General features: G+C 33.7%; 1 protein-coding gene and 1 non-coding gene across 2 annotated transcripts in view; both read left to right on the forward strand.

The window, feature by feature from the left end:
* The first annotated feature begins 384 nt into the window (after positions 1-384).
* Positions 385-492, forward strand: LOC140746831 (U6 spliceosomal RNA). Its single transcript, XR_012102824.1, has one exon. It is a non-coding gene; the product is annotated as a U6 spliceosomal RNA (small nuclear RNA).
* Positions 493-17,990: 17,498 nt separating this feature from the next.
* Positions 17,991-27,062, forward strand: part of LOC140746651 (period circadian protein-like) — a 44,683-nt gene continuing 35,611 nt past the window's right edge. The window contains exons 1-6 of the mRNA XM_073078768.1: positions 17,991-18,636; positions 18,927-19,001; positions 19,433-19,564; positions 20,251-20,326; positions 25,683-25,889; positions 26,738-26,966. Coding sequence (XP_072934869.1) covers positions 18,595-18,636; positions 18,927-19,001; positions 19,433-19,564; positions 20,251-20,326; positions 25,683-25,889; positions 26,738-26,966 — 761 coding nt within the window. The 5' untranslated portion in view covers positions 17,991-18,594. The remainder of the gene's footprint in view (positions 18,637-18,926; positions 19,002-19,432; positions 19,565-20,250; positions 20,327-25,682; positions 25,890-26,737; positions 26,967-27,062) is intronic.

Genomic DNA, 27,062 nt, shown 5'->3' on the forward strand with positions numbered 1-27,062 from the left:
ATGATATAATAATATTGTTATTACTTTTATATCATTAATGTGTCACATATTACCATGGTGGACATTATTTACCCTTAGCCTAAGCTTCATTATGAAATGATAACAATTTTAGTTTTAGTGTAACTAACATAGACATTATGAAGACTTAAGTGCAATAGCAATTCTCATATTATGCTTGTCTTTATTCCAGGATTAATGGACTGCTGTGTTATTTGTTGACCTGATGACTGGTGTATAAATGTATGATGCATGTTCCTATATATATATGCTAAAGGAAATGTTTAAGCAACAATATAAATAATATATTATTACTTGATTGCTTTTTGTAATGTTGAGAGTACCAGGCTTCTGTTGTAGAACATTACATAGGTACTACCAATCTTTGTACTTGCTTCGGCAGTACATATACTAAAAATTGGAACGATACAGAGAAGATTAGCATGGCCCCTGCGCAAGGATGACACGCAAAATCGTGAAGCGTTCCACATTTTTTTTTGTCCCTGTAGTTCCGGGACCAGAATAGGGCTACGGTATCCCCTGCCTGTCGTAAGAGGCAACTAAAAGGGGCTTCCGGGGTTGCGGGCGGCAAGAGTGGGAGCTCAAACCGCCCGGCCAGCAACCCCGGGAAGGACGGCGGTATGTGTGGTCGCATACCGTCGTGTACAACAGACGGTGCGGCGAGCGGCATGCTCACCTGGACGGAGCCCGACGGGGCAACGCGCTAAGAGGACTCCGGTTGCGTTCCTCTGGAGATCCCGGAGTCCTTTACGCAGCGCCGAGGACGGCCACCGGGGGGGTTTTAGTGCGGTAAGAATCCCACATAACTCTGTGTCGCTCCCACGGCACCGGGTACCTTTCGAAGGTTTCCCCCTCGAAAACAAAAAAAAAAAAAAAAAAGGTACTACCAATCTTTAGTCAATTTTTTCATGATGATCAACCTCATATTTTAAGCAGTTATGTACAGTAAAAGTGAAAAATATGTGCAGATATTTAATAATTAACCGTATGTTTGTGGACTGAACTTCCAAACCTTTAATTATTACTGTATTTATTCCTATTGAGTCACTGAAAGATAAGTGTAATGAAATCCAAAATGTTAATTTTATATAAATTCTCACATTTGTACATAAAGTTCACTCTTGACATTCACATATTTGCATTTATGTCACATATGCCACATAAATAAGTAATACTAAACAAGGTTTTTGAATTATTTACAAGATGGACATTTATTATTTAGCACATTTGTATTGTTATAGTATTGCAGGTATTGTTATAGTACCTGGCCTTAGAATAAATCATAAAGGTATTTGTGTCCAAAGACAACTCCAGACTTCTGGATTGATTATCACTGTAAACCAGTGTATTAAAAAGATAATTTAAAAACTTCAATTCAAGTTACATCTATATATAATAGAGTTATATATATTATGTAAGCTCAATGACTTTAAGTAGGTACTCTGTACCAGTAGTTAAGTGGTGCATTATAGTTCTGATTGTACTCCTTGATACAAATCTCCTTAGAGTTATACCTTAATAATACGAGTATTTCCTGAAATCCGCAATATCTTGGAATACACCTAATCTGGATGTTAGGATATTCATATACCTAACCCACAAGATATTAAATCAAACAGCTTTATATAGCTGGTAACTGATTAAATTTTATTATACATAATTTGTATATATGTGAGTAAGAGGTACTACAATATAACCCATGTAATATTGTTTACTTTGAGCCATGTATAGGTACCTGTTATTTGCTTATAAAACAGCTGAAATTGAGTAGGAACTATAGAGTATCCATAACAAATCAATGAACTCTGCTCAATTGTGTTGAGGTATTAACACAGAATGCTACTATCAAAGCTAGGACTTCAGACGCTGGATCCAATATATGAGATACTTATAGTATTCTTTCTTCATGTGACTAAAAATATATTGGACAGATATGTGTCAGTATCAATAAGCCGGAGTCTTGTTTGCTTAATCATTGTCCTCCTGAGGTGGTTCTTTTGAGAGAGCATGCCTTCTGTTCTATTTCAGGTTAACATGAAACAGTTGTCATGTATATACAATATATATTCATAAGTTAGAAAAAAATACATCTCTTACATTAATAATTAACGTTATTTCCATTAAAACTTATGTTTACAGTAATAAAATATAATAAGTAGGTATTTTGTATTTTACACTTAAATGTTTTTATCGAAAAATTTGTAAATAAAACTAAGAATTCAACACTGACATCACTAGTGCTAACATAACTTGCTGAGTCCCAGACTCACAAGCAGTCGAACTACAAAGATACATAATATTTTGAACAGTAGTGGTGACTAAAGTTACTTTATATGTTGATAAGGACAATTTAATGTTTCAAATTGTAAAGATTTTATGTTATTATTGAATGTACTTAGAGTTGAATTTGCAAAGTTGGTGAAAAGTTTTGACAGTGCGCAAAAATCAACGCAGAAGTGGAGTCGATTTCGGTTTTAATTTCATTTCAATCATGTCATAAAAGCTCGAGACACCGTGAGAGTTGCACGAATTTGAAAATCTTGAAAGACATCTCCTGTATTGCGAATATTTTATAATATGCTATTATTTTTTTTGAATGTGAATAACTTCGGATAAAGAAAAATATTGTAAGTTTTTAATTTTCTTTCCTATTTGCAATGTTTTTCGAATCAGTGCTGCAAAGGCGTTTCGATTTTTGGTATGTTTTTTCACTTTTCTTCGTTCACATTTCATTAACTTTCAAAAAGTTTCATTTTCAGTTTGATGAAGTTTTAAATGAAATTTGTGAAGCAACCTCATTACTTACATTGCTCCTAGTTTTATTATTCTTTTATTGTTTATTGTATGTTCATATTATTTTTGATAACATTTTATTTATATTTATTCTGTACAACTTCGCTGAGCTGCAGTTTTTATTGTTAATTTATTGTTTAGTTATAATATTTACTAGTGCTGCTGGCTTATAGTTCTAACAAAACGACAATCTATTCTAAAGATTATTTATTAGTAAAACAACTTTGTCCTTTTGTTTGGCTTAAAAGTAAAATTTTGGTCAGATACGAAATCAAATATAGGTGCCTAATGCTTGTACTTGGGTCTGCTTAGATTTTTTATTTTATATGTTAATACCTGTATAATTTACAAGTTTATGTCCCTATTAAATGGGATGTTTTTAATATTAACATGATTTTTAATATCTAATAGTCAATGATTCAGATCAAGGATTGGTATTATTTTCATAGTTCCAGGCTGAGTTTTAAATAAGTCACGGGGCGCTTATAATAGATAATGAATAAAAATGATTAATTTTAAACATTAATTGAATTTAATCATAATAATACAAGAAAAGAGAGGAAATACGAGTGAAGCTTAAGCTTGAACTTGGCAAACAAGATAATTAATGTTTTTTGGGCCAATCCTAGTAATACACAGGTACAGCGTTTCATAAATCTTCCAAACTAGGGGTAGTTTGGGATTTTGATTTATCAATTTTCATCATAGAAAAGGACTGTTAACATTTAGATGTGTTTCCAAATGCACAAATCAAATATTCTTGCAAATTTCTCCTTACCAAACCTTTGTTTGGTAAGATATAAACTATGGAAGTAACTTAACTATAAATCTACAATTTTGACTGTCTTGCTAATTTTTTTTATATGGAACTCTTAATCCTTGTTGCAAAGTTGTATAATAAGTTTTATAATATGTGTTTCATATTGCATTGTTATTCTAAAGATCAAAGAAAATATGCAAATTGTAATACACATTGTTCCTTAATATTCTTAGCGGTCATGTGCCATTCATATAAAGTTGACTATAGTATATGGTTTAGTTGGTCAAAATTTATGATGGCAATATTAAAACCTATACCATTGTGATTCACGATTTTATATTAGTAACCAAAAATCTTAAAAATTGGTGCTAAAAAAATAACTTAGGATTTTTTACACTATTTAGGGCAAAAATTGTCATAAAAGGGAGAAACCTTTGCTGAATAGATTTGATAGTTCTCTTTTGATTTCTACCATACACAACTACAAGGGTTCCAAAGCGACCAATGTAATTGAATAGCTAAGGGTGTAAGGCTAGAGAATTAATTTACACATTCCAATCAAGGTCTCCTAATTTTTGTCTCAAAATAATTTGGGTTACGCTATAGCGTGTCAAACTTGTCTGACCACAATCTTTTCTGTACCTTCTTGTTGTAAGCAATTCAATTAACATCACCAATATTAAATATTATTGAAACTGTTTTATGTGATAGCATAGGTGTTTATATGCTGATCATGATCTATTTCTTGGGATTCATTTCACAAAAGGTAAAAAACGGTTTCTATTTCTAAGCCTCTGCCTTCTGAGGCTCTATCCTAAACCTATTGAAAAAATAAACAAATAAACCCTATATGAATATACAAGGTGAATTTTTCAGGGAACTTTTTCTGGGAAGCAATATTATATGACAAACTAAAGGTAAAGTCAATCTTTGAAGAAAACACATTGGTATTTTTATACATTTATGACAATGTATGAAAAACATGGTAGAATTAGTTAGTTATGGATTAGTATGAACTAAAATTCTGATGTCATTTACTGAATAGAATTATAAAAGAGGATTTAAAAAAATTACAATCCCCAGACTGAAAAGTATAAATTATGTTAAAAGAGAAATAAAAAATAATAATCCAATGCGGTAGTTTCATATTTGTAGAAAGACTATGAAAAACATGAGCCCCATATTATAAAAGTCACATAATTAGTTGTGTTAGTGTTCACCCAGTGGTCGAAATTCGACCATACCTTAAAAAAAACAATAACAGGTAAATAGATAAAAATTGTGGCAACTGTGTCTGTGAAATTTGACGACAAAAAACAAAAGAGGTTGACGACCAAAACAAAAGTCGGCAACGTAATTTGCACAAATAAAAAAAAAAACTAACTGTATACTGTATTGCAATGGCAAGTATACGGTAAAAAAAATATACAGTAGATCTACAGTAATCACAGTGAATCTAGAAACACAGCCATAAACAAAAGAGTAATAAGTTTGTGTCAAATGCGTGGTAGTGTGTGTAGTGGTTTTTTAATTCATTTAATGTATTTTCTATGTATTATTTAAAAAACAAATTAGCATTCTGCACTTCTTTATATAAACTGTAACTGCAAATTTCACACTCGTCCGTCCGCGTAATTATGGAAAAAATGGGTACAAAGTTTTTTCTTCACGTATTAATCTTATATACAAAATTCTCGTGTCACAATGTTAGTTACCGTACTCCTGTGAAACGGCTTTACTGATTTTCACCAAATTTTATATGCATATTCAGTAGGTCTGAGAATCGGCTACTATCTATTCTTCATACCCCTAAATGATAAGGGTTGTTCAGCCTTAATTTTTTTTTATTTATATGGCAACGCAATGTTTGCGCCGGGTCTGCTACTATATAGATAATATCATTCTTATATGAACTATATTATAATTTTATCTGCCATGCCAATGCACCGACGTCTTTCGCCTTCACGGGATTCGTTCACGTTCACTACGATTTGTTGACCTACAAATCATAGTCTTTTAAGTTATAACTTACAAGCACGATCCATTGCCACCAATTTTGGATTTGGACATATTAAGTGATAGTCCTAGTGCTGCGTTTTTATTACTCATGCAATCCAAAAGGGCACTAATTTCTTCTTCACTTAGGCAATCAAATTGATATCGTCAGAGAAACGAATATTCGATCCGTATCCCACCAAAACTGACACCGTCATTCCAGTCGTCATAAATTTCACCAGTCGTCATAAACTCTGTTGTACGCCTTTTCCTAGGTTCAAAGGTCTTGAAATAACATTATCCAATTTTAATTGTGGCTTGGGTATTGACGAACAACATTTGTAGTAATGTGACAAGGTGTGCATTTGTAGAGCCAAGCTTATGGATACAGCATGAGATTCATAAGTCCATCTATACACGTTATAAAGTGTAAGCCAAGTCACAGTATAAGGGCCAAGTTCTCAAAAATTAAGGGACTGACGATAAGGCACATTTTATTACATTACACAACTCTTTTTCTGTTTCACGACCTTTTTTTAATGTCCTGAGACTGATTACAATCTCATTTCATAATGGTAGCCCAAATATCCAGTAATTGTAATTGAAACAAATGAAAACCGGCATAACTTATATAAAATTCTCGTGTCACAATGTTAGTTACCGACCGTACTCCGCCGAAACGGCTTTACCGATTTTCACCAAATTTTATATGCATATTCAATACGTCTGAGAATCGGGCATAGAAGAAGATCTTACTTACAACTAACTTTACACTGTTTCAATTAACTATTATACTTATATATAAACGTACACACAAGAAAAGGAAAATAAATTTTAATGATACATAATAAAAAAAATCTATAGAAAATATATGTTAAAATCCCACCAAAAATATAGATTGAAAATGAGAGCTAAGTTCAGTATTAAAATTATGGGTAGTTGTCGACTCGCCGACAAAAAAATTGACATCTTTTTATAAATGGGTGCTGTAAGTAAGTTAATATCTAAAAAGAGAACATTTTAAAATACAAAAACATATGAACTTTACGGTCCTAATTATAAAAAATCAAAAATTACTGTACCAGTTATCTTAAATGTTAAAAGTAAATTATTATAATAAATAAACGTTGATTAACTTACGATATAAGTTGTCTAATTAACGTATTTCGTTAATTAAACAACACCTGACTCTTCTAAAAATATGGTAATACTAGCTTATTACCGAATACCATAAAATTATCAGCAAGTCGTCAACCCATTACTGTCCCACTGCTGGGCACAGTTTCCTCTCACAGGAAGAGGTATCTATATACCTCTTCCAGCCTAAGGCTATAGTCCACCGCGCTGGCCTCGTGCGAATTGGTAGACTTTACATATCCTTAAGAACTATTTTCTGAGGTCTCAGGTATTCAGACTCCTTTCGACTTTCCTTACGCTGTTTTGTTTCACTGTTCAAGCAAGTGATAATAATTTAGAATGCGCACAGTTTTTTTTTTGATAAATAAGAGGTTGAACCTCGGACCCTTCGAATGATGGGCAGAGTTTTTAGTCACTATCACTCCTACCACAACGATCGCTGCTTTTTTTAAAAATTACTACTACTTTTTGAAATTACCAGAAATTGAAACTTGAAATGAAAAACATGAAAAAATTTAATTATGTATTAAATTTATTTTATATGTGTATGTGGTATATTTTTGTACATATAATTTCAAGATTATCGGCAATACCGTCCGTTATTAATATTCCAACTCGTCGGAAAAACAATCCACTGTTTTTCAGTTCAGTAGATTGTTTTTCCGACCAAACCTCAAAATTTGTCAGTTGGCATAAAGACAGTATTAAAAATATTTAAGTAAAAACAATATATTGAAAGCATTCTCAAAAATGAACCAGATTTAATATTTTAAACTATGAGATATATCATATTAACAGTAAAATAAAAGTATAAAATACTGTAGTCGACCATATTGCCTGAAACGCTGATCGGGGAAAATGACGTCATTTTTGCGTCCTGTCGTCACCCGTGACACGTTGCTTGAATTTTTCTATGGGATGTCGTAGCGTGACGTCACCAGCGGACGCCATGACAGCCGTGAGCGTTTTCGCGCTTAATTCAAAATTAGTATAAAACATGCTATTATTTTCCTTAATACTGAATTTATTTCCAAAATAATGCGAGTTTTGTAATCAGTACACATGTACCTACATTAAAGAAGGGGATTTCAAACTTTGTAATCATGCCCATTTCTCGTAGACAGGAAATGCTGTCTTCCTTTGGTACACAAAACATTAGATAGATTGATAACGGGCGTTCAAAATCAATATTTTTGATGGCAAGTAGACAATCACTCATAATTTAATATTATACTTCGTTCTCATTTTTACATGTATGTTTTTGATGGGTTTATGTTATATAATATATAACACACATATACACAGCTGTATTGTATATCTGCGGTCGGCAATCTTTTTGGCAACACGGGCCACATAGTAACTGCATGAGTTCGTCAGCAAAAAAAGAACGTATTCTTGTCTTACAGATCATTACTTTGCTTTGGGAAATCGGTAACAAGAAGTCGCTAAGTATGAATATTATGTGATATAATTGACTTTTGACATTTGCGGGTAAAAAAAAAGGTCGTCACAAATTACTTGTTTTCATAATTTGAGTAATTACGAGACTAATTATTTCAAGAAACAAGGACACGAATTCAGGTACAATAGATCGGTGGTAATCATAATCATTTGCAAGGAAGTGTCAAGGCAGGCAAAAGTCGGTCTCCAAATCTTATATATATATAATATAAAAGTATAATGTTAAGCTCCTCGTCCGCCCGTGGTCCAGAACTTGAAGGAAGTTGAAATATTCTATAGTTCGACAAACTTTTCTGTACTTGTGGCAGGGGCGCATTAAGGGATTTTTTTTATAGTAAATCAAATTGGTGATAGAATGTCAAAACTACCTAGTAATCAACATTTAACATAGTATATTGTTACGAGTCACCAAAAATTATTGTTTAAAGTTCTTAATTTTATTGGCAAATAACATAAGTTGTAGTTTTTAAACTTGCTATTTTATTAAATGACGTAAAAAAACAAAGTATATTACCTGGGGAAATTCAAATATCTCTTATTACAACACAACAAATTACTGTTTCCGAAATTCGCCACACGTACTGAGAATTTTATCGGACTATAGTAAGGACCTCCTTTGGCGACACCCTATTAGCCATTTCTAGTTTGATTTATAGTCCATTGAAATTTAATACTTACAGCGTGAAAACGATTTGTACCCCTTTCTTTTAAAAAGGCGGTCGAGCGACAAGAGTGGCGATCCTTCATATTAGGATTAAGGTTTACACTAAGCAACCCTTGATATCCACAAAATTAAAAATGTGTATTCTGACAATTGCAACCCAAATGTAACATTTTAATGGGCTATTATAATTAATTAAATTTAAGGTTAATTTTCAAATCATTATACTGGAATGTAGATAAAATCGTATAATTTCTACAAAATATTAAGAATCATATTACGCGTTGGAAAAGGTAAAACAACTCGTCATAATTAATTAACTTTTTATTGAACAATAGCTTTTAAGAAAACTTTGACATTTTGTTGCTAACCCATTACAAAACGTGAACTTTTCAATTACGCGTGAATAGCTAAACAACGAAATCTTCAAAGGAGTTTCGAGACCAACTTTGTCAAAAGCCAAAACATGTGTTTTTACCTTACTGCGCAGGTCAATGTTTTTTGACCGAGTATATACATCTCATTCATTGGCACCCTCTACAGAGCCAAATGGCTTGACGGATTTTAATAGGTAATTTAGGTGGCGTTGGATTCGTTTAAACTGTGGAAGTGAAATAGGCTATATCTTTAGGTTGTCAGTATTTTTTTGGTTTTTATAATCCTAGTTTTTTGGTTTTTAAAGTCCTAGTCAAACATTTCTCAGACCTTGGTCAAAAGTATTAGATACACAATGACAATATTGGATTCTCAGAATCGAGGTCTTAAGGATTCTACCTACTATAACTCAGTGTCACTAGATTTATTTAATAAATATATAATATTACGATCAATGGGCATGATGACAAATTTTGAAGTCCCCTTCTATAATGTAGGTCTACTGATTCTAAAAATCGTATTATTTAGGCAATAAATTCAGTATTGACGGAAATATTAGCATTTTTAAAACAAATTTTGAATTAAGCGCGAAAGCGCTCACGGGTGTCATGGCATCCACGAGTGACGTCACGCTTCAATATCCCATAAAAAAGTTCAAGCAATACGGTGACACGCCAAAAAATGACGTCATTTCGCCCCAATAGGCGTCTTAGACAAGATGGCCGATTGCATTATTATATACTTTTATTTTATTGAAAATATAATGAATCCTAAAGTTTTTATTAAAACTGGGCTATTTTTGAGAATGCTTTCAACATATTGTATAGTGCAGCGAGGTCGCCGAGGTTTTGGTGATCCTGCGAAAAAATATTATCCTTACAATATTTACAAAACAGGTTTAGGCTTAGGAAAACATACAATTCAATAACTCTACCATATTTTCCTCAAATATTTCATTTATAAGTTCTGTAACTCGCGAACTTTGTTGTGTCTGGAACGTTTTGTTAGATTTCTGTTTGGTCTGGATACTTGAAATAAGTTTTAGAAGTTCTCTTGAATAAAGTAAAGAAAGTTCTATAAAAGTAGGTAAAGTTTTATAAACAATTTATTTTGTATGAATAAAGTCTAGGCTGTACTTTATAAGCTGACTAGACTGGCAGATTTTAGGCTGTCTTTCTTTTCTATACCCCAATTTTAAAGAACTTTAAAGTGTCTGTGTAGTTTGTGTTAGTTTTGTCTTGTGTATGTTAAGGCCCACTCATGTAATATGTGCCAATATTTTTTATGGGTTTTTCATAATATTTTGTAAAACGTATGCAAAAACCATTGTTTCTACTTTAACGTACATATTTATGTGTTTTTGTGTTCCTCTGTTAAAGGTTGGTATAATATGTGTAAAAAGGCGCCACCTTCAGCCTGGCAACTAGGTACCAATTCAATTGCATATTAGACAAATCTCACAATTTCAGCTTTGCTGAATTGACTCAAGTAAATTATGTTTAGTATAATAAGTATCATACATTTTTGTATCACGTTGCGGGTAACCATTGACAACAACCGGAAAATTATACCTAGCAGCAAAATTTTCCAAAAACTTCCAAGCTTTATTGTCCTCCCCCTGAAAACTTTTGTATGGCTTCGTTTGAAAAAAAAATTATTAACTTTATTGTTCTGTAATAAAACTTTACAAACGACATTCATTGTTATCCAATACAATTGTTATTCACATTCTGTTTACATTTTTCGGGTGAATGTTCATCGAGAACAAAAGAGAAATTTAAATAAAAATACGCAAAACTTTGCCCTTTTATGAAGTAAAAACCATTCATTATCAAAGGATATTGTTTTTCATTTTTTTTTGCGTGCGTTGGTGGCGAATATTACAGCGTTACAGGAAAATACCTTAAAAATATTTAGTTACGTATCTTTTGATAACGATATTTGACTAATACTATAGATACGAAAGCTTATTAGGATAGATATCTTACTAGTCCTTACTAGCATCTTACTTAGTGTAGTACTTTAGTACTTTAAATGCCTGCATGGATGCATGTTTGAAACTCTTACTCGTAACAATGACTTATTAGTTATTACATTTAGATGAAATTTAGCACACCGATAGTTTATGACCTGAACTGACACTATAATATTTTTATCATAAATGAGGTTTAAGCCGGTGGAGCCGGGGGCAAAAGCTAGTTATAATTATTTATTTTAGCTTTATCGTTTTATCCATGGCTTTAGCTACATTTAGGCAAGCAGTTTTTGACCGGCTTTTTAGTTGTTATCTATGTGAGGGTCAAATTTTGCAACTGAATTTTAAACAAGTTGATCCCCCAATCGGTAGAGCTGAAATTTTGGATACGTTTGGTTTAGATGAGAATACATGATTAGCTTAGTGATCCCATTCTAGGTACAATACTGCGGACGCCCAAAGCTGGTGGATCAATAAAAAAAATATACGCCTTCATCATTCATGATATATGGGTATGAATGTTCCGATAAGAATAGAAACACCAAAGCGACATTACTAAAAAGCTTTAAGTTTAAAAACTTACCCGATTGAAGGTTTATGTTTTTCGTGCGTATCTTGTATGTTTGTAAATTTCTTCTACTTTTTCCATATGATTGAACCCGCTGAACTTAGAATTCTGAAATTTTGCACGTAGGTTCTTTATAGCTAGCCCAAGTGAATAATTTTTAAAATTTTCACCCTTAAGGGGTAAATAGGGGCTGAAAGATTGTCTGAAGATCTGTTAATTTTGAAGCAAACACTATACAATTTTGTGTTTGTTTTCTGAATAAATATAATGAAACTCCTCTTTCACCGAAAACATTACCTTTTTCAGTGCAGTCGGATTTTTGATTTTTTAAATCATATTACTTCTTAATAAACATTTAATGTTGAGCAAAATTAATTGTAAGTTGTGAGTTAACATAGAACATTTTACATTTTTTTATAATGTAGGAGTAGCAGACGAGCATGCACTCCACCTGATGGTAAGTGGCTACTGCCCCCATGGACATCCGTAATCAACCCCAGATAGGATTAGATATTCCTACCTGAGGTCGGCCACAGATGCGCTGCTACCCCTGAGGACTATGTTGGAACGCCTCGGGAAAGTATGTCTTCCTTACCACACTCTATAAACTAGAACACAGCAGCGCTTAACACTGATGTTATGAGGCAGAAATAAGTGTGGCGGTGGTGTCGCCGGAGTCGAACCACAAAGGATTGTATCACCAAAACTATTTAAACTGGAATGTTATGATGAGATGTTTTACACTTCAGTATTTTTTATTAATTCAAACTAGGTGCGAACGCTACGCGCGCTCGATAGCTTGCCATCGCGAAAAACTGCAAATCGCGATTGTAATAATATTTATAATGTTTTTCTTGTCATAATCGATTGGAAGACCTTTTTTAATTTCAGGGCTTTTGCAATTGATAGCGTTATGTCTATAGTTTAGTTATAAAATGATAGAACGTAGACCCGAGAAGGTAAAATACTCGTAGAAATAAATCTATTCTATTCTATCAGCCTTTAAAAGTCCACTGCTGGACATAGGCCTCCCCTAGTCTGCGCCACTCCGACCGGTCTTGAGTCGTCTGCATCCAGCGGTTACCCGCCGTCCGCTTCAGATCATCAGTCCACCTTGTCGGGGGGCGTCCTGTACTCTTTTTGCCGAGACGTGGTCTCCATTCGAGGACCTTCCTACCCCACCGGTTATCGGTCCTACGAACTATGTGGCCAGGTCCTACGAACAACTATTGCCACTTCAGCTTGCTTATTTTGCGAGCTATGTCGGTAACTTTTGTTCGCCTACGGATTTCCTCATTACGAACGTAGGGAAATACCGAGCATAGCTCTCTCCATAGCTCGCTGAGCGACTTTGAGTCTTCGCATAAGGCTCGCAGTGAATGACCACGTCTCGGCACCGTACGTCATCACTGGTAACACACACTGCTCGAACAACTTCGACTTCAGGCTCTGAGGTATGTTGGATGAGAAGATGTTACGTAATTTCCCGAAAGCTGCCCAACCGAGTTGGATTCTACGAGTGACCTCTTTCTCAAAGTTGGACTTACCCATCTGGATTACCTGTCCCAGGTAAATGTATCTGTCAACCACTTCGAGTGTGGCGCCATTTACAACGACCGGCATGGGTGTGACATGGACGTTAGACATTATCTTCGTCTTGTCCATGTTCATCTTTAGACCCACCCGTTGAGAGGCACCACAGAGGTCATTGAGCATAGTATTGAGATTCTCCAGCGACTCCGCCATGATGACAATATCGTCTGCGAATTAAAGGTAAGTGATATATTCGCCATGGATATTGATGCCGAATCCTTTCCACTCCATCAGTTTGAACACATCTTCCAGTGCAGCGGTGAACAGTTTCGGAGATAAAACATCACCCTGTCTCACACCTCGCTGCACTTGGATGGGGTTCGTACTTCTTTCGTGTAATCGGATCGTCATTGACGCTGCCTTATATATACACTTCAACACTTCGATGTATCGATAGTCGATCTGGCACCGCTGGAGTGACTCCAATACCGCCCATGTCTCGATAGAATCGAAGGCTTTTTTATAGTCCACATAAGCCACGTGGAAATAAATACAAACATGGAATATAATACTATTCTAAAATCTTTAACATTTCCAGCTGCGTTTCATTATGTGATAGTAAGACAAATTCAATCCCGTTTTTAGTTGTATAATAGTGGAACTGATATCAAGAGAAATTACTAATTTCAATTATGTGTTATAAATAGTTAAGAGAATCTTACATAACCGTATACAGTTATTGAACGAACAATTTATACGCGTAGGAGAAACCTTACGTAGTGGTCACGTTTTAACGCAGATGATTAGTTATTAGTGAATGAGAATAATGTATATAGTCCGAGAAACTTTTCTGTGCGTATCGTAGTTTTCTGAAACAGCTATCTATTCCTCTATTGCCTACGGTCATTTGCTAATAAGCTTCATGGGCCATTTTTGGATTTCCCCAGGGAGAGTTTTTGGTTTTTACGTTAAAATAAAATAAAAATAAAATAAAAAAGCCCTTTATTCCTTACATTAATATTATATAAAATACACATGCATTATTTATTTCATTTCATTGTTTTGTTATTAATAGTTTTTACTTTTTATTTACGTTCAGCACACTGATATTTTAACATTTGTTTATTAATTTATTATATATTATTACATTATTTATTACAATTTTTATTATCAACTTATTATTATCTTTATTTATGTATGATATTATATATGTATCTCTTACTTTAATTAATTATTTTAAACATTTGTTAGTCTAATTTTACTATATTTATTTTGTAAGGACCCCTCTACGGGTGAAGGCCTCCTCCAGAGCCTGCCATTTTTCTCTGTCCTGAGCCTTTTTCGTCCATTCCTTCCCAGCAACTTCTTTTACTTCATCTTCCGATCTCTCCTGAGGTCTGCCTCTTCCTCGAATACCCCCTGGTCCTTTCCATTTCGTGACTAACTTCGTCCAACGCTTGTCATTTGTGCGTGCCAAATGCCCCGCCCAACGCCACTTCAGTTTCATGGCATGCTGAAGGACATGCATAGCCCCCGTTCTCCTACGGATTTCTGAACTACGAACTCTATTTTTTAATCGAATGTTTAGGATACTTCGTTCTATCGCCCTTTGACTTTTTTCGATCTTATCTCTGTTTTTTTTATTGAAAATGAGGCAGGGAAAGATGGAAGATTCTAAAACCTTCTTTTTTATATGTATTGGTAAATCCGATGTGAAGATTTCTTTGTGAGCCCAAAATTTCCCCCAGCTTGCTGTTACTCTTCTGTGAAGTTCGTCTACGTGTCTTGTTTTCCTAAACGATATTAATTTACCAAGATACACGTATTTATCTACATATTGTAACGGAGTTTTGTCTATCATTAGCGGAGTTTGAACACTATTTGTCATTGCTTTAGTTTTATCTATATTTAGTTCTAAACCTATATTTTGGCTGGCGATACGAAGTTCGTTTACCATTGACTCTATCTGAACTGCTGACTCTGAGAATAATACAATATCGTCGGCGAATCGTAGATGGTGCAAATACTTTCCATTTATTAAAATACCCTTTTGCGCCCAGTTCAGGCTCCCTATCATATCCTCCAGGACTGCTATAAAGATTTTTGGGGACAGCGGATCTCCTTGTTTTGCGCCTCTGCGGTTTTTACGTTAAGTTAATAAAATGACGGACCTAAAAACTAGAGATTATATTTTTTTGTCAGTACAGTAAATTATTATAAAAAAAATACCTGTTAATTTTTTTCAATTCTTAAGTAACCTTTGACAAAATAAAAATATGATCGCCAGTGGCGCCGGGCCATACACACAGATGAGTTTATCGGACTACAGCAATTATTTCACTTGACGACCACTGTGTCCTATGAGCACTACAAATTTTGGTAATGGGAGCCTGTGCAAAATTTTATAATGCTTTTTGATGATTATTTTTTATTACTTGCGCTGCTGTGTTTACGTTCTACCTTTGTCTCCTATTTTCATTTAATCCTTTCTAAAGAATGCGAATTATATAGAAATTTGGCGATTGTTTTATTGACTTAGGTTGAATTTCAAAAGGGATTACAATTTTATGAAATATAACTAAAACTACTTAAAAGTTTTTTTTATTAAAATCGGCTCCGTAAACCCTTTGAATATTTTCAATTCTTTTTAGTTTCGAATTTGGCCATCCATGCTCTAAGTTCTTAAGTTTTAGTTCCTTCTAGGCTCCGACGTAATATTCGTTTTACCAAAGCCAAAGAAAGCATTTATTTAGTTTACAATGTACACATTTAATGATGTCTTTTCAGATAAGAAGCGAAAAAACATTTATGAAAATGGATAATCTAGACGATTCGGAAAATAATCCTAAGATATCAGATTCAGCTTATTCTACCAGCTGCAGCAACAGCCAATCTAGAAGAAGGTAAACAATATACTGACATTAAGTTATAATATGTATTTGGTTGTGATGTTTTTTTATATATTTATCTTATGTGTATCAATTTATGTTTTAGCCACAGCTTAAAATCAACACACTCTGGAAGTAATTCAAGTGGAAGCAGTGGCTACGGTGGTAAACCTACTTCTGGTTATGGGTTAGTCCTTTTTAATTATACATAATTTGTTTGATACGTAAGCCTTTAGTGGCCCATGACCTTGCGTGTACAATATTTCATTAGAATAACTGATAGAGGTATCTTTGGTAGCTATTAGTGTTATTAGTATGTTCAATGTATAGCGATTGATTTTATGGCAATTACACTACAAGTAAAACGGTAATGGAATTGAATATAAAATACGTCACAGTGGGTATAAACTTCTGCTATTATTAATTATAGCAGCAACAACTTGAACCAACCGCCCGAAAAACGGCTTAAAGAAAAGGAAAAGAAAAAGAAGTCTCCTCAAAATGAATTGAAACCTACTAAGGTGCAAACTGAGGTCGATTGCAGGCCACCGGTGCCCGTAAAGGAGTTCGAAGAACCCAAACAGCAGCAAGACGATGGTGGGTGGAGCTTTTAATTAAAACTTGTGCTTAACAGCATGTAGCTGCGTTGTACCATTCGAGTGCATTTGCTTTAAGAAATGTTTTCTTTTAGTTTACACGCTTTGTGTCGTAATAGTCACTTATTTTGGCATTCCTTTTTCAGTTAAATGTATGTATGTAACGTATCCTATCTATCCAACGTTTTGCTTACCAACAAATTTAGACAAGATATTTGATTTATAAAAATGACAAATTTCATTAGATTGATTACCAATCATGAGAGTAAGTAGTGGTTAATGCGTCTGAGGCATCACAGACATGCAAGTCTGTGGGTAGCATCTAAAAAATTCGTGGCGACTATTTAGTAATTTACGCGTCTAGATAAACGTGTCGACGACTGACCGTAGATAGATCAGTGCGTCGCTAAACAACAATTTAGGTGCCTAAGTGGTAGCGACGCAACTACTCAATAGCTTAAGCGACAAAATGGTGAGGAGATGATAAGCTATAAACAATGTTGGAGCAATGATGATAACTCACAACCGTTAGACAGTCAACCGATCAGTCACATATCCTCTCCTGTAAATATTAACAATTGATTCGATATCAATATCAAATATGATTTATACAGTGTTGAGCTTTTTCAGAAACCTCGTAGTTCATAGGCAGTTATAAAAATGCAATGCTCTATAAACTATAGGAAAACAGTTTTGATAACAAATGTAAAACAGTTTTAATTAATTACGTCGGTATTGTCGACGTCAGTGTATCTGAGATCATGGTAATTGTCTTACTATAATTGAGCAAAGTATGTCACAGGGGATCTATTTCAAAAATCAGTAACTATGAACTTTCAACGTCTCTGTCAAGTACAAGTAAAATACGATTTTCTCTCAAAACTTTTTATAGCGAAAGCGTTACGGGAATCAGCCTAGTTGTTGCAAGAATGACGTAAGGTACCTGTCACAGAATATAACACGTTTCCCCAGTTCTTTTCTTTTGTTGAATGGTTTCAGCCGCTCACGTTTTGGCATTTAAAACCTTGACATTGGCGTTTGACGTCGACACGGGGAGGAAACGTGATTTTACACTTTGACTTTTGCTGTTTTAAACTTTGGCTTTTGCTGATGTACATGCAATGACAATTAACATAACGTCTGACTCTGTCTCTAGCTTGTATTGGCAAACATACCACCCTAGTGAAATCTGGTCCCGTCAATAGATATTAAAAAAAAAAAAAAACTTAATTTTTCAGTCTATTCTCTATAAAACTTTTATATATTACCTTATGTCTACAAGCCATGTTCCCAGAACATTTAATTTAACAGATAAACATTTTGACCTAATAGTTCGTTTGCTATCATTTTGATAAAACAATCATTTTAACCGGAATCTGATTGCTTGAACTAAGTTTATATACTCAATTTAAAGAATTTGCCACTCAAAATAAATGACGAGCTATTGAAAAAAGTCATACACTAAATAAATTATTATTATTACAGAAGTCCAGGGCCTCGAGAATCCCAACTCCATTATGAGAAATTCATTCCTACTCTTAATGTAACTTTTTCATAGATTCTTCGGTTAGAGCGTCTACTGGTTAAGCTAAAAAAGCTAGAGAAGGTAATGTAAATTCAGGTATGTTACGTTTCCAGTCGAAAAATGTGTTGAATTTTTTTATTACTAGTAATGCAATTTTTTTTAAATATTCTGTCAAAAAGACTGTTTCCGTGATGTATATGTAAGAATTTCCATGTAAGTTCCTGTTTATCTTCCGTCTTCTAAATTGTGCCTACAGTTTCTCTCACGCCGGCGCCGTCTGGCTCACATGCGGAAAAAGGCGCAGAGAGCATGGACACTTCCAACTCGGACAAGACCAGCTGCAAAGATGAGGTATGTAATAAGAGGAAGAACTATACACTTTCGTGAACTAGTTGGCCATTATTTGTTAGTTTCTAACGGGGATAGATTATATTACCTCTATTTGCATCCACCGTAACGAAATATAATCGACGGAGATTTAAGTGTGAAAATGCTAAATAATTAAGGGGTACTATCTGGTAAATCAGATACAAACATTCGCATGTAGATTGAGAAGCTTAAACAACTATATCAGACACTTTTGGCTAAATATTACTTAAACTTTTGGTTAATTTATAAAAGAAACCTTATTTTTATGTTAGACTCGTTCCTGCCATACCCCGGTTACATCCCTGAATATAGTCGCAAGTCACCCATCCTCCACCAGCCATTGCCCGGTAAGTTCGATATGATTAGTAAAAATAAACAAGTCTCTCATGCAAATTCTGAAATAATCATTATTTTTGAATTTCCACATGGAAACGCCAGTCGCCATTCTGCTTGGACACGTTATGTCATCGTGTTACATAAAATTGTATTAAATCGTAGCACACATTACCTCAAAAATCGTATGTTTACTATCCAAGTGATGGCAACAAAATGGCGACTAGCTTTTAGTCATACTAAAAGCCTTCGTTCTCGTTTGCTTCTTATAAAATCTATAATACAGCTTTACATTTTTTCTAACATGGTGTTATACCTTGGTATATTAGGTAGACATTTACACAATTACATATATTTAAACGAAAGACCGATTACATAAAAAATCACAATTTACAGTTTTATTTTATTTAACGAAAGTCATTTGACACAATCTGTCTTGTTTAAGGATTCTTTTTCGTGCGTCATATCGATGCATGATGGCGTGGTGATGTATACGACCGCCTCGATCACCACAATTTTGGGTTTTCCCAAAGAAATGTGGATCGGCAGATCCTTCTTGGACTTTGTACACCCAAGGGTAAGTGATATCTTGTTTTTATTTACATAAATGTATGCATGCTTTTCCTCATTTATTATGTTTCCGATTAAGATTGGCGGTCTAGGTTTTCTTCGTATGAGTAAACTTTTATTTCTATTTTTTACATTGTTATTGATTTTTACTTCTTTCTTTTACTGGTTTTTACATCTTAGTTCCTGACACCTGAACTGTACCATTATTCTTCTTTAAAAGGTGTGAAAGACACCTTTTAAAGAAGAATACTTCAAATCTACGATCACGCTTAGCTTAGAAAGACCGAGGTAGTATTGTGAAGACGTAACACAATTTCACCTTAAGGTCAGAGTTACTAGACTTTCTTTACATTTCTAGACCATCATAAATTATTCACAATGTTTGCATTTATAGTTTAAACTTTTTTGGGTCGAATCCCAGAGCACTGACATAGTTTTTCTAAACGTAGTTTGTTTGGGTGATCGACATATTTTATAGAGTTTCCTGTGCGTTCTGGCTTATAGTGGTGAATCCAAGATTAACCTTTTGTAACAATTTTACTAAGAATTATTTTCTGCTATTTTAGGACTAACCCCATATGGGGTTGATTAAATTATAGAAGATCATCGGCGTTAGTTGCCTCTTATCATTACGTAGACTCCAATGTTCGTCACTATAAAACAAAAAAATGTAATGCAATATTCTTTCCACAGGACCGCAACCTTTTTGCATCGCAAATAACGAGCGGCCTGGCCGTGCCAAAAAATCTTAATGGTATGCAAGAAAAAGGTAATTTTATTTTTATTACTAACCATAATCGTCGTGTTAACGCTTTTGATTGCCCGTCGCCTTATCTGCAGCTTGTTTAAATTCAAAAGTAAGATTATTTTTGTATTTTATTTTAATACATTCCTTTGCCATATCATCTATTACATATCTATTACATAGCTCATAGATTCTATCGTTTTTTATTGCAATAATTTTACTTTCTATGAATTAAATATTTTACTTCTTACACAGAAGTTAATTTATTTCCTCCATATATTAATTTATTATTTTCCTCGTCAAATCTTACCTACTTCAACTCTTAACGCATACGAGTAATTTCTGAGCACAATTGTCAATTGTTGTGCACATGGTAACAATTGAAAGTGTTTTTATCGTTTGGTATAGCTCATACGTCCCTAACGTGTCTAGACATTTTCAAATATTTTATATGAGAGTTACCTATCTACTGTTTATATGAATTTAAAGTATTCAAATTAGAAGTTATTCGTTTTTTTTTGCTTCCTGCTAATGGTACAAAGCTTATTAGCGAGTGTTGATTTGTCATTACATTGTTATAATAGCGTTAATTGATTTTATACACACTACACAACACACGTTCTAAAGAAAATTTTATTTTATAAGGAAACTAGTTGTCTGTACTAGTGTTATAGTATTGTTAGGAGTGATGGTAAGAGTAAAAAACTTTAACTATCAAATGCGGGTATTAACTAAAAGTGGGCGTATAAAAGGGCACTGTAGATCGTCTACTGAGTAGTTATTTTCCGATCTTTGTGAATAAAGTTACTCTGCCAGTTTGTTACTCATTTGCGTTTAATCGGGTTTCTGTTCATTTATTTAGAAAAGTTCTCAGATTATAAAAAGTTGTTTTTAAATAATTTCCTGACGATATTCCTAACAGTATTATCAATCAATAATAGTCCGATGAATACGAATAATTTCGATGCCAAAAATATTGCATATCGATTTGAATAGGACTTTGACGAATCAAATGCAAACGTATTTTCATGGAATATTACAGTCCGCGTGGGTTGTGCCTTATGAGAAAATATAAACATCCTTAAGGGTTAGTTTTTCGAAAACGGTGAAATAGGTGTTCTATTATTTTCAATCAGAAAGCAGAATACTAAATTACATAGACTTTGCTCTAAAATCTGCGAACTTCTAAACGAAGTTTCCACCCCTATTTTACCTTCTTAAGGGTAGATTTTCTAGAAACGGTATTAAAGAAGCTCTATTATTTCGAACCAGAAAGCTAAATGCTATTTTTACAATCCTTGTTTCCAAATTAACGGATTTTAAAAGTTCTATTCCCTATTAATCGAAGTTAAGGGTTGATTTTCCAAAAATGGTAAAATAGGTATTCTATTATTTTTAATCAGAAAACTGAATACCAATTTTCATAGACATTGTTTCAAAATCTGCGGACTTCCCAACAAACTTTCAACCCCTATTTAACCCTTTTAAGGGTAGATTTTCCATAAATGGTGTTAAAAAAGTTCTATTATTTCCAACAGGAAAGCCAAATGCAAATTTTTATAGTCCTTGCTTGCGAATTAACGGAGTTTGAAATAAAATTACAACCCCCATTTAACGACCTTAAGGGATGATTTTCCGAAAAACAATGAAATAGGTGAGGAATTATTTTCTATCGAAAACCCAAATACCGATTTTCGTACAGTTTACATTAAATCTGGGGGACTTTCATACAAACTTACAACCCTTATTTAACCCAAATAAGGGTTGATTTTCCAAAAACGGTAGAGTTAAAGTTCTACTATATCTAACCAGTAAGGCAATGGCTAACTTTCATAGTGCTGGCTTTCAAACTGGCTAATTTTAAAATAAGCTGTTAACCCCTATTTTACCAACTTAAGGGTTGATTTTCCAAAAATGTTGAAATAGGTGTTTAATTATTTTCCATCAAAAATCCAAATACCAATTTTCATACAGTTTACATCAAAACTGGAGGACTTTCATACAAACTTACAACCCTTATTTAACCCATATAAGGGTTGATTTTCCAAAAATGATGAAATAGGTGTTTAATTATTTTCTATCGAAAACCCAAATACCGATTTTTATACAGTTTACATCAAAACTGGGGAATTTTCATACAAACTTACAACCCTTATTTAACCCACATAAGGGTTGATTTTCCATAAACAGTAGAATTAAAGTTCCACTATATCTAACCAGTAGAGCAATGGCTAACTTTCATAGTGCTGGTTTTCAAATTGGCAAATTTTAAAATAAGCTTTCTACCCTTATTTTACCAACTTAAGGGTTGATTTCCTAAAAATGGTGAAAGAGGTATTTAATTATTTTTAATCGAAAACCCAAATATCGATTTTCATAGAGTTTACATCAAAACTGGGGGAATTCCATACAAACTTACAACCCTTATTTAACCCACATAAGGGTTGATTTTCCAAAAACGGTAGAACTAAAGTTCTATTATATCTATCCAGTAAAGCAATGGCTAACTTTAATAGTGCTGGCTTTCAAAATGGCAAAATTTTAAATAAGCTGTCAACCCCTATTTAACCACCTTTAGGGTTGATTTTGGAAAAACCCTTAGATTAGATTTTTATTAATTTAAATCAGAAAGCTAAATACCAATTTTCATCCATTTGCTTTAAAACTGACGGACTTTCATAATAACTTTCAACCCCCATTTAACCCCCTTAACGGTGGAATATCAAAAAATCCGTTCTTAGTGCGCATCTACATTATAAAATGAAGCTATATTTCAAATTTCGTGATTGTAGCTTCAGTAGTTTAGTCAAAACCTTGATTAATACGTTTTGAACGTGAGTATCTTTTCGCTTTTATATATATAGATTATCACCAAATTATAAAAATCACTATAAATTTTAACTTATTATGTTATTCTGATATCAAAGCTATATTACTGCAAAGTTTCATGAAAATCCGTTCAGTAGTTTTTGCGTGAAAGAGTAACAAACATACACACATCCTTACAAACTTTCAGCTTTATAATATTAGTAGGAAGTAGGATAGGATAGGATGTAATTTTTGATACATAATACACAAAATATTAGATTCAAATAATTAATATATGAATTATCCAGAACTGTAATTTGCATAATTGAGTATACTCAGGCACAGAATAGACATGATGACAGTATTAAAAAATCAAAGATAAATGATTTAAGTAAAAACAATATATTGGAAGGATTCTTAAAAATGTCTCAGTCAGTCTTGTCGGAAACGTTCATCGGGGTGAATGACGTCATTTCTCTGGCGTGTCACCGTATTGTTCAAACTTTTCTATGGGATGTCGTAGCGTGAAGTCACCAACGGACGCCGTGACACGCGCGAGCGTTCTCTTGCTTAATTCAAAATAGGTATAAAAATGCTATTATTTTCGTTGATACTGAATTTATTACCGAATGAATACGATTTTTGGAATCAGTAGATCATGTACCTACCTACATTATAGAAGTGGATTTGAAGGTTGTCATCATGCTTATTCGATTACTTACTTAAAAGCTCTTTACCGACGTAAATCTACATAATATGTCTGGTCAGACATTTCGTAATGAATTTTGCATTGGTTTTTCAAGGAATAGTAATGATATAATTTTCAAGCTGTTTGTAAAATAGGAAATAAGAGTACCTGTTTACTAGATTTAACATGGAATGATTTATTGAAATGCGCTGTAGATGCGTAATCGTATATTTGTTCTTGTTATTGAACTGCGAGAACTCAGATTACTTTTAACCGATAAATAAGTAGTAGGTTAATACTGCCGCGAACTATTCTCGAGACTTGTTGCATTGCACAATTTACATTGCTGTGTATTCAACTAAATTGCAACACAACTAGATACGAATGTAGTAATATAAAGTAAAAAGCAATTTAAACGCTGAGATCGAGTGAATAATTTCCTCAGTTCCCGTCTGTACATTCTTGAGTCAGGTGGCGTGGACGTTCAACGTGCCACGTGACGAGTAATCGTTTTGGCTACCGAGGAGTATTATGTGATTGCCCCTTTATCCGAACTGAATCGTACTTACGTACTATATTCCTATATGGAACACTTTGAGAACTGAGAGTTAATTGTTACTCCACATAAAAAAGAAATCAATGTAATTCCATCGACTATTAATAGGTATATAATACTGCAGGTGTTTTTTTCCTTTGTCATACGACCTTGTTACGGCTGCGTATGTACACCGAAAATAACTTCGGGTGTCCAATGCAATTTAAAGTATTTTTATTACATATTATTTTTTTAGGCATTACTTATGATTCGTAACTAAATTGTACATGTTGAAATGCCGTCAATTGTCGATAAGCGCAGGAACATTAAATTTATTGAATATTCGCACTTTAAAAATAATATAGTTTTTTTGACCTGCCATAATATTCATGACATTAGACGACAAGACGACGTATCTACCTTTACATTTTTGTTCATAGATATCTATTGAAAACTTGAGGAGCTTGTCGTTATTTCTTGTTGTTATGTTGAAAATTCTGCTCAAATCAGTAAACCAGCAAAATGCAATCTTATATATTATAGATTTGTTACGCATAGTACAAATAAGCGTAGATTGATGTAAGAAAAAGTTTAATAATTTGTAATCTTATACATATTTTGGAGTAAATCAATTGAATATGCTATGTGAGTCAAATTAAAATGATGTGTATATTCATTCATAAAGGCGGAAGACTCCGCGACTCCAATCAGCGCTTATAGCGAATTGTGTCAGAACTTGGAAATTGTATACGTAAACAAATAACACAAACAGTCATATTTGTCAAAACGTAAAAACTCGTGGTAAGGGTATAGGAACGTCAATACGAACGAAAATATCTGTTTATTCATCGTTTGACGTCAGGAAACTGATTATCATGTTCGCCAACGTTTTCAACGTTGAAGAAAAACGAAATGTTTGCATCTTTCTTATTCCCAAAAATAAAATTTGTTTTTTTTTTATGAAATTACCGAAGGCGTAACGATATAAGAAAAAGGTTGAAAAGTTTCAATTAGTATATTTATTTGTTAAAGAAATTCGACAATGAAGCTGATGATTGCTTGTGCATGCGTGCCTGATATTAACCAATAATATAATAATATGATAACAATCAATATATCCAATGTTGTGCCTTCTTTGTACGTTAGAAATTGTCAAACTTGTAGTTTTTGTAGGCCAAAATTGTATAGAATAAGTATTTATAACGATCACTAGTAGGTCCTTAACATACGTATCGTAGGATTGTTTATTGCTTTTCCGCGGTGTTATAATTTTTTGGTTCAAATAACTAATAAATAACTGGTGTTTCTATATTTTTTAACTATTTTACATTTTATTATTCTATAATCAGCGCTCCCACGTCAGCCTACGTCACCTACGACTATGGTGTGCCGCATAAGACGTTATCGAGACCTGAGCTCTGGATTCGGAGTGAAGACCCGAAGTGTTGCTTTTATGCCTTTCCTCCTAAGATTGTCGTTCAAGAAAGTAACGGATGACGATGGAGATTGCACGTATCTCGTCATACAAGCGACGCCCTTTTTTTCTGCATTTAAATGTAAGTAATTCAATACATTTTATTTTCTAATATATTTATTTTTATTTTTATGCAGTCGCATGGTAAATACCAATATGATTTTACAAGTGTATTTATTACAAGCTTTTATTTTATTGGCCTTGTAACTTCATATTACGTGAGGGTCTAATCATGCACCTGAATTTTAATCCAGTTGGTTAACTGGTGGCCCGAAGGAGGTTCTCCTTCGGGCGAATTATTATTTTGTATACATGGCGGACATTCCTTAACGTGGGAACATTTATTTTCGTATGATTCCCTATGCTTTGGGCGGAGAAGAATATGCAAAAAGGAAAAGCAAATAGATGCAAAAAGCTTGATTTAAGATCTTTCAAATATAAATTTATTTCTGTCTCCGTTTAATTTGACATTCATTCAACACTAAATTGAAACCTTTACTTTGGTGCAACTTGCATTGTTAGGTAGCACGTGGATATGTACGTGTGTATCTTATCTATTTGCCTTGATAAAAGTATTTTTATCTTTACCCTTTTGCGTTCCACATGTAGAGCGGGTGTTTATTTATAAATTAAGTGACATTGATAAATAAACTAATCATATTGCACTAGCGGCTTGACTAATTTTTTTTTTTAATTTTTCAAGGGGTTAATTCAATGTAGTCTCAGTTTCGGCCTTATTAGTTGAGCTACTTGTAGCGTTCGGTTCTAGCTAAAACAAAAATGCCGTACTATATAAGTTATCCAAAGTTACGATCGGCACTCGAACGCGTATTACACATCGTGTAGCGTTTGATATCTGCGTCTTGTCTTTTCGCTGCTTTCTAAAAGTAGCTAAGGGAAGATATTTATTTAAATGATTATTCATTACAGTGCCAAATGAAGTGATCACAAAGTCTGTACCATTCGTAATACGTCACGCCGCGAATGGCAACGTCGAGTACATTGACCCGGAGTCCGTACCGTACCTCGGATACATACCGCAGGACCTGGTGAATCAGAACGCCCTGCAATTGTACCATCCACATGATCTGGATTATCTGCAACGTGTGTACGAGGTCATCGTAAGGGAGGGTGGCCTCGCGCGATCCAATTCATTCAGGTACTTCGATAAATAACTTTGTAATTACTTAAGACTTTGATTTTTTTATTAATGGTGTACTTGTAGGTATACCAGGTACCATAAAAACATGTTAGT

This window comes from Epargyreus clarus, unplaced genomic scaffold (assembly GCF_041222505.1).
Source record: "Epargyreus clarus isolate Ecla_fem2 unplaced genomic scaffold, WU_Ecla_fem_2.2 ptg000013l, whole genome shotgun sequence".
Lineage (NCBI taxonomy): Eukaryota > Metazoa > Arthropoda > Insecta > Lepidoptera > Hesperiidae > Epargyreus > Epargyreus clarus.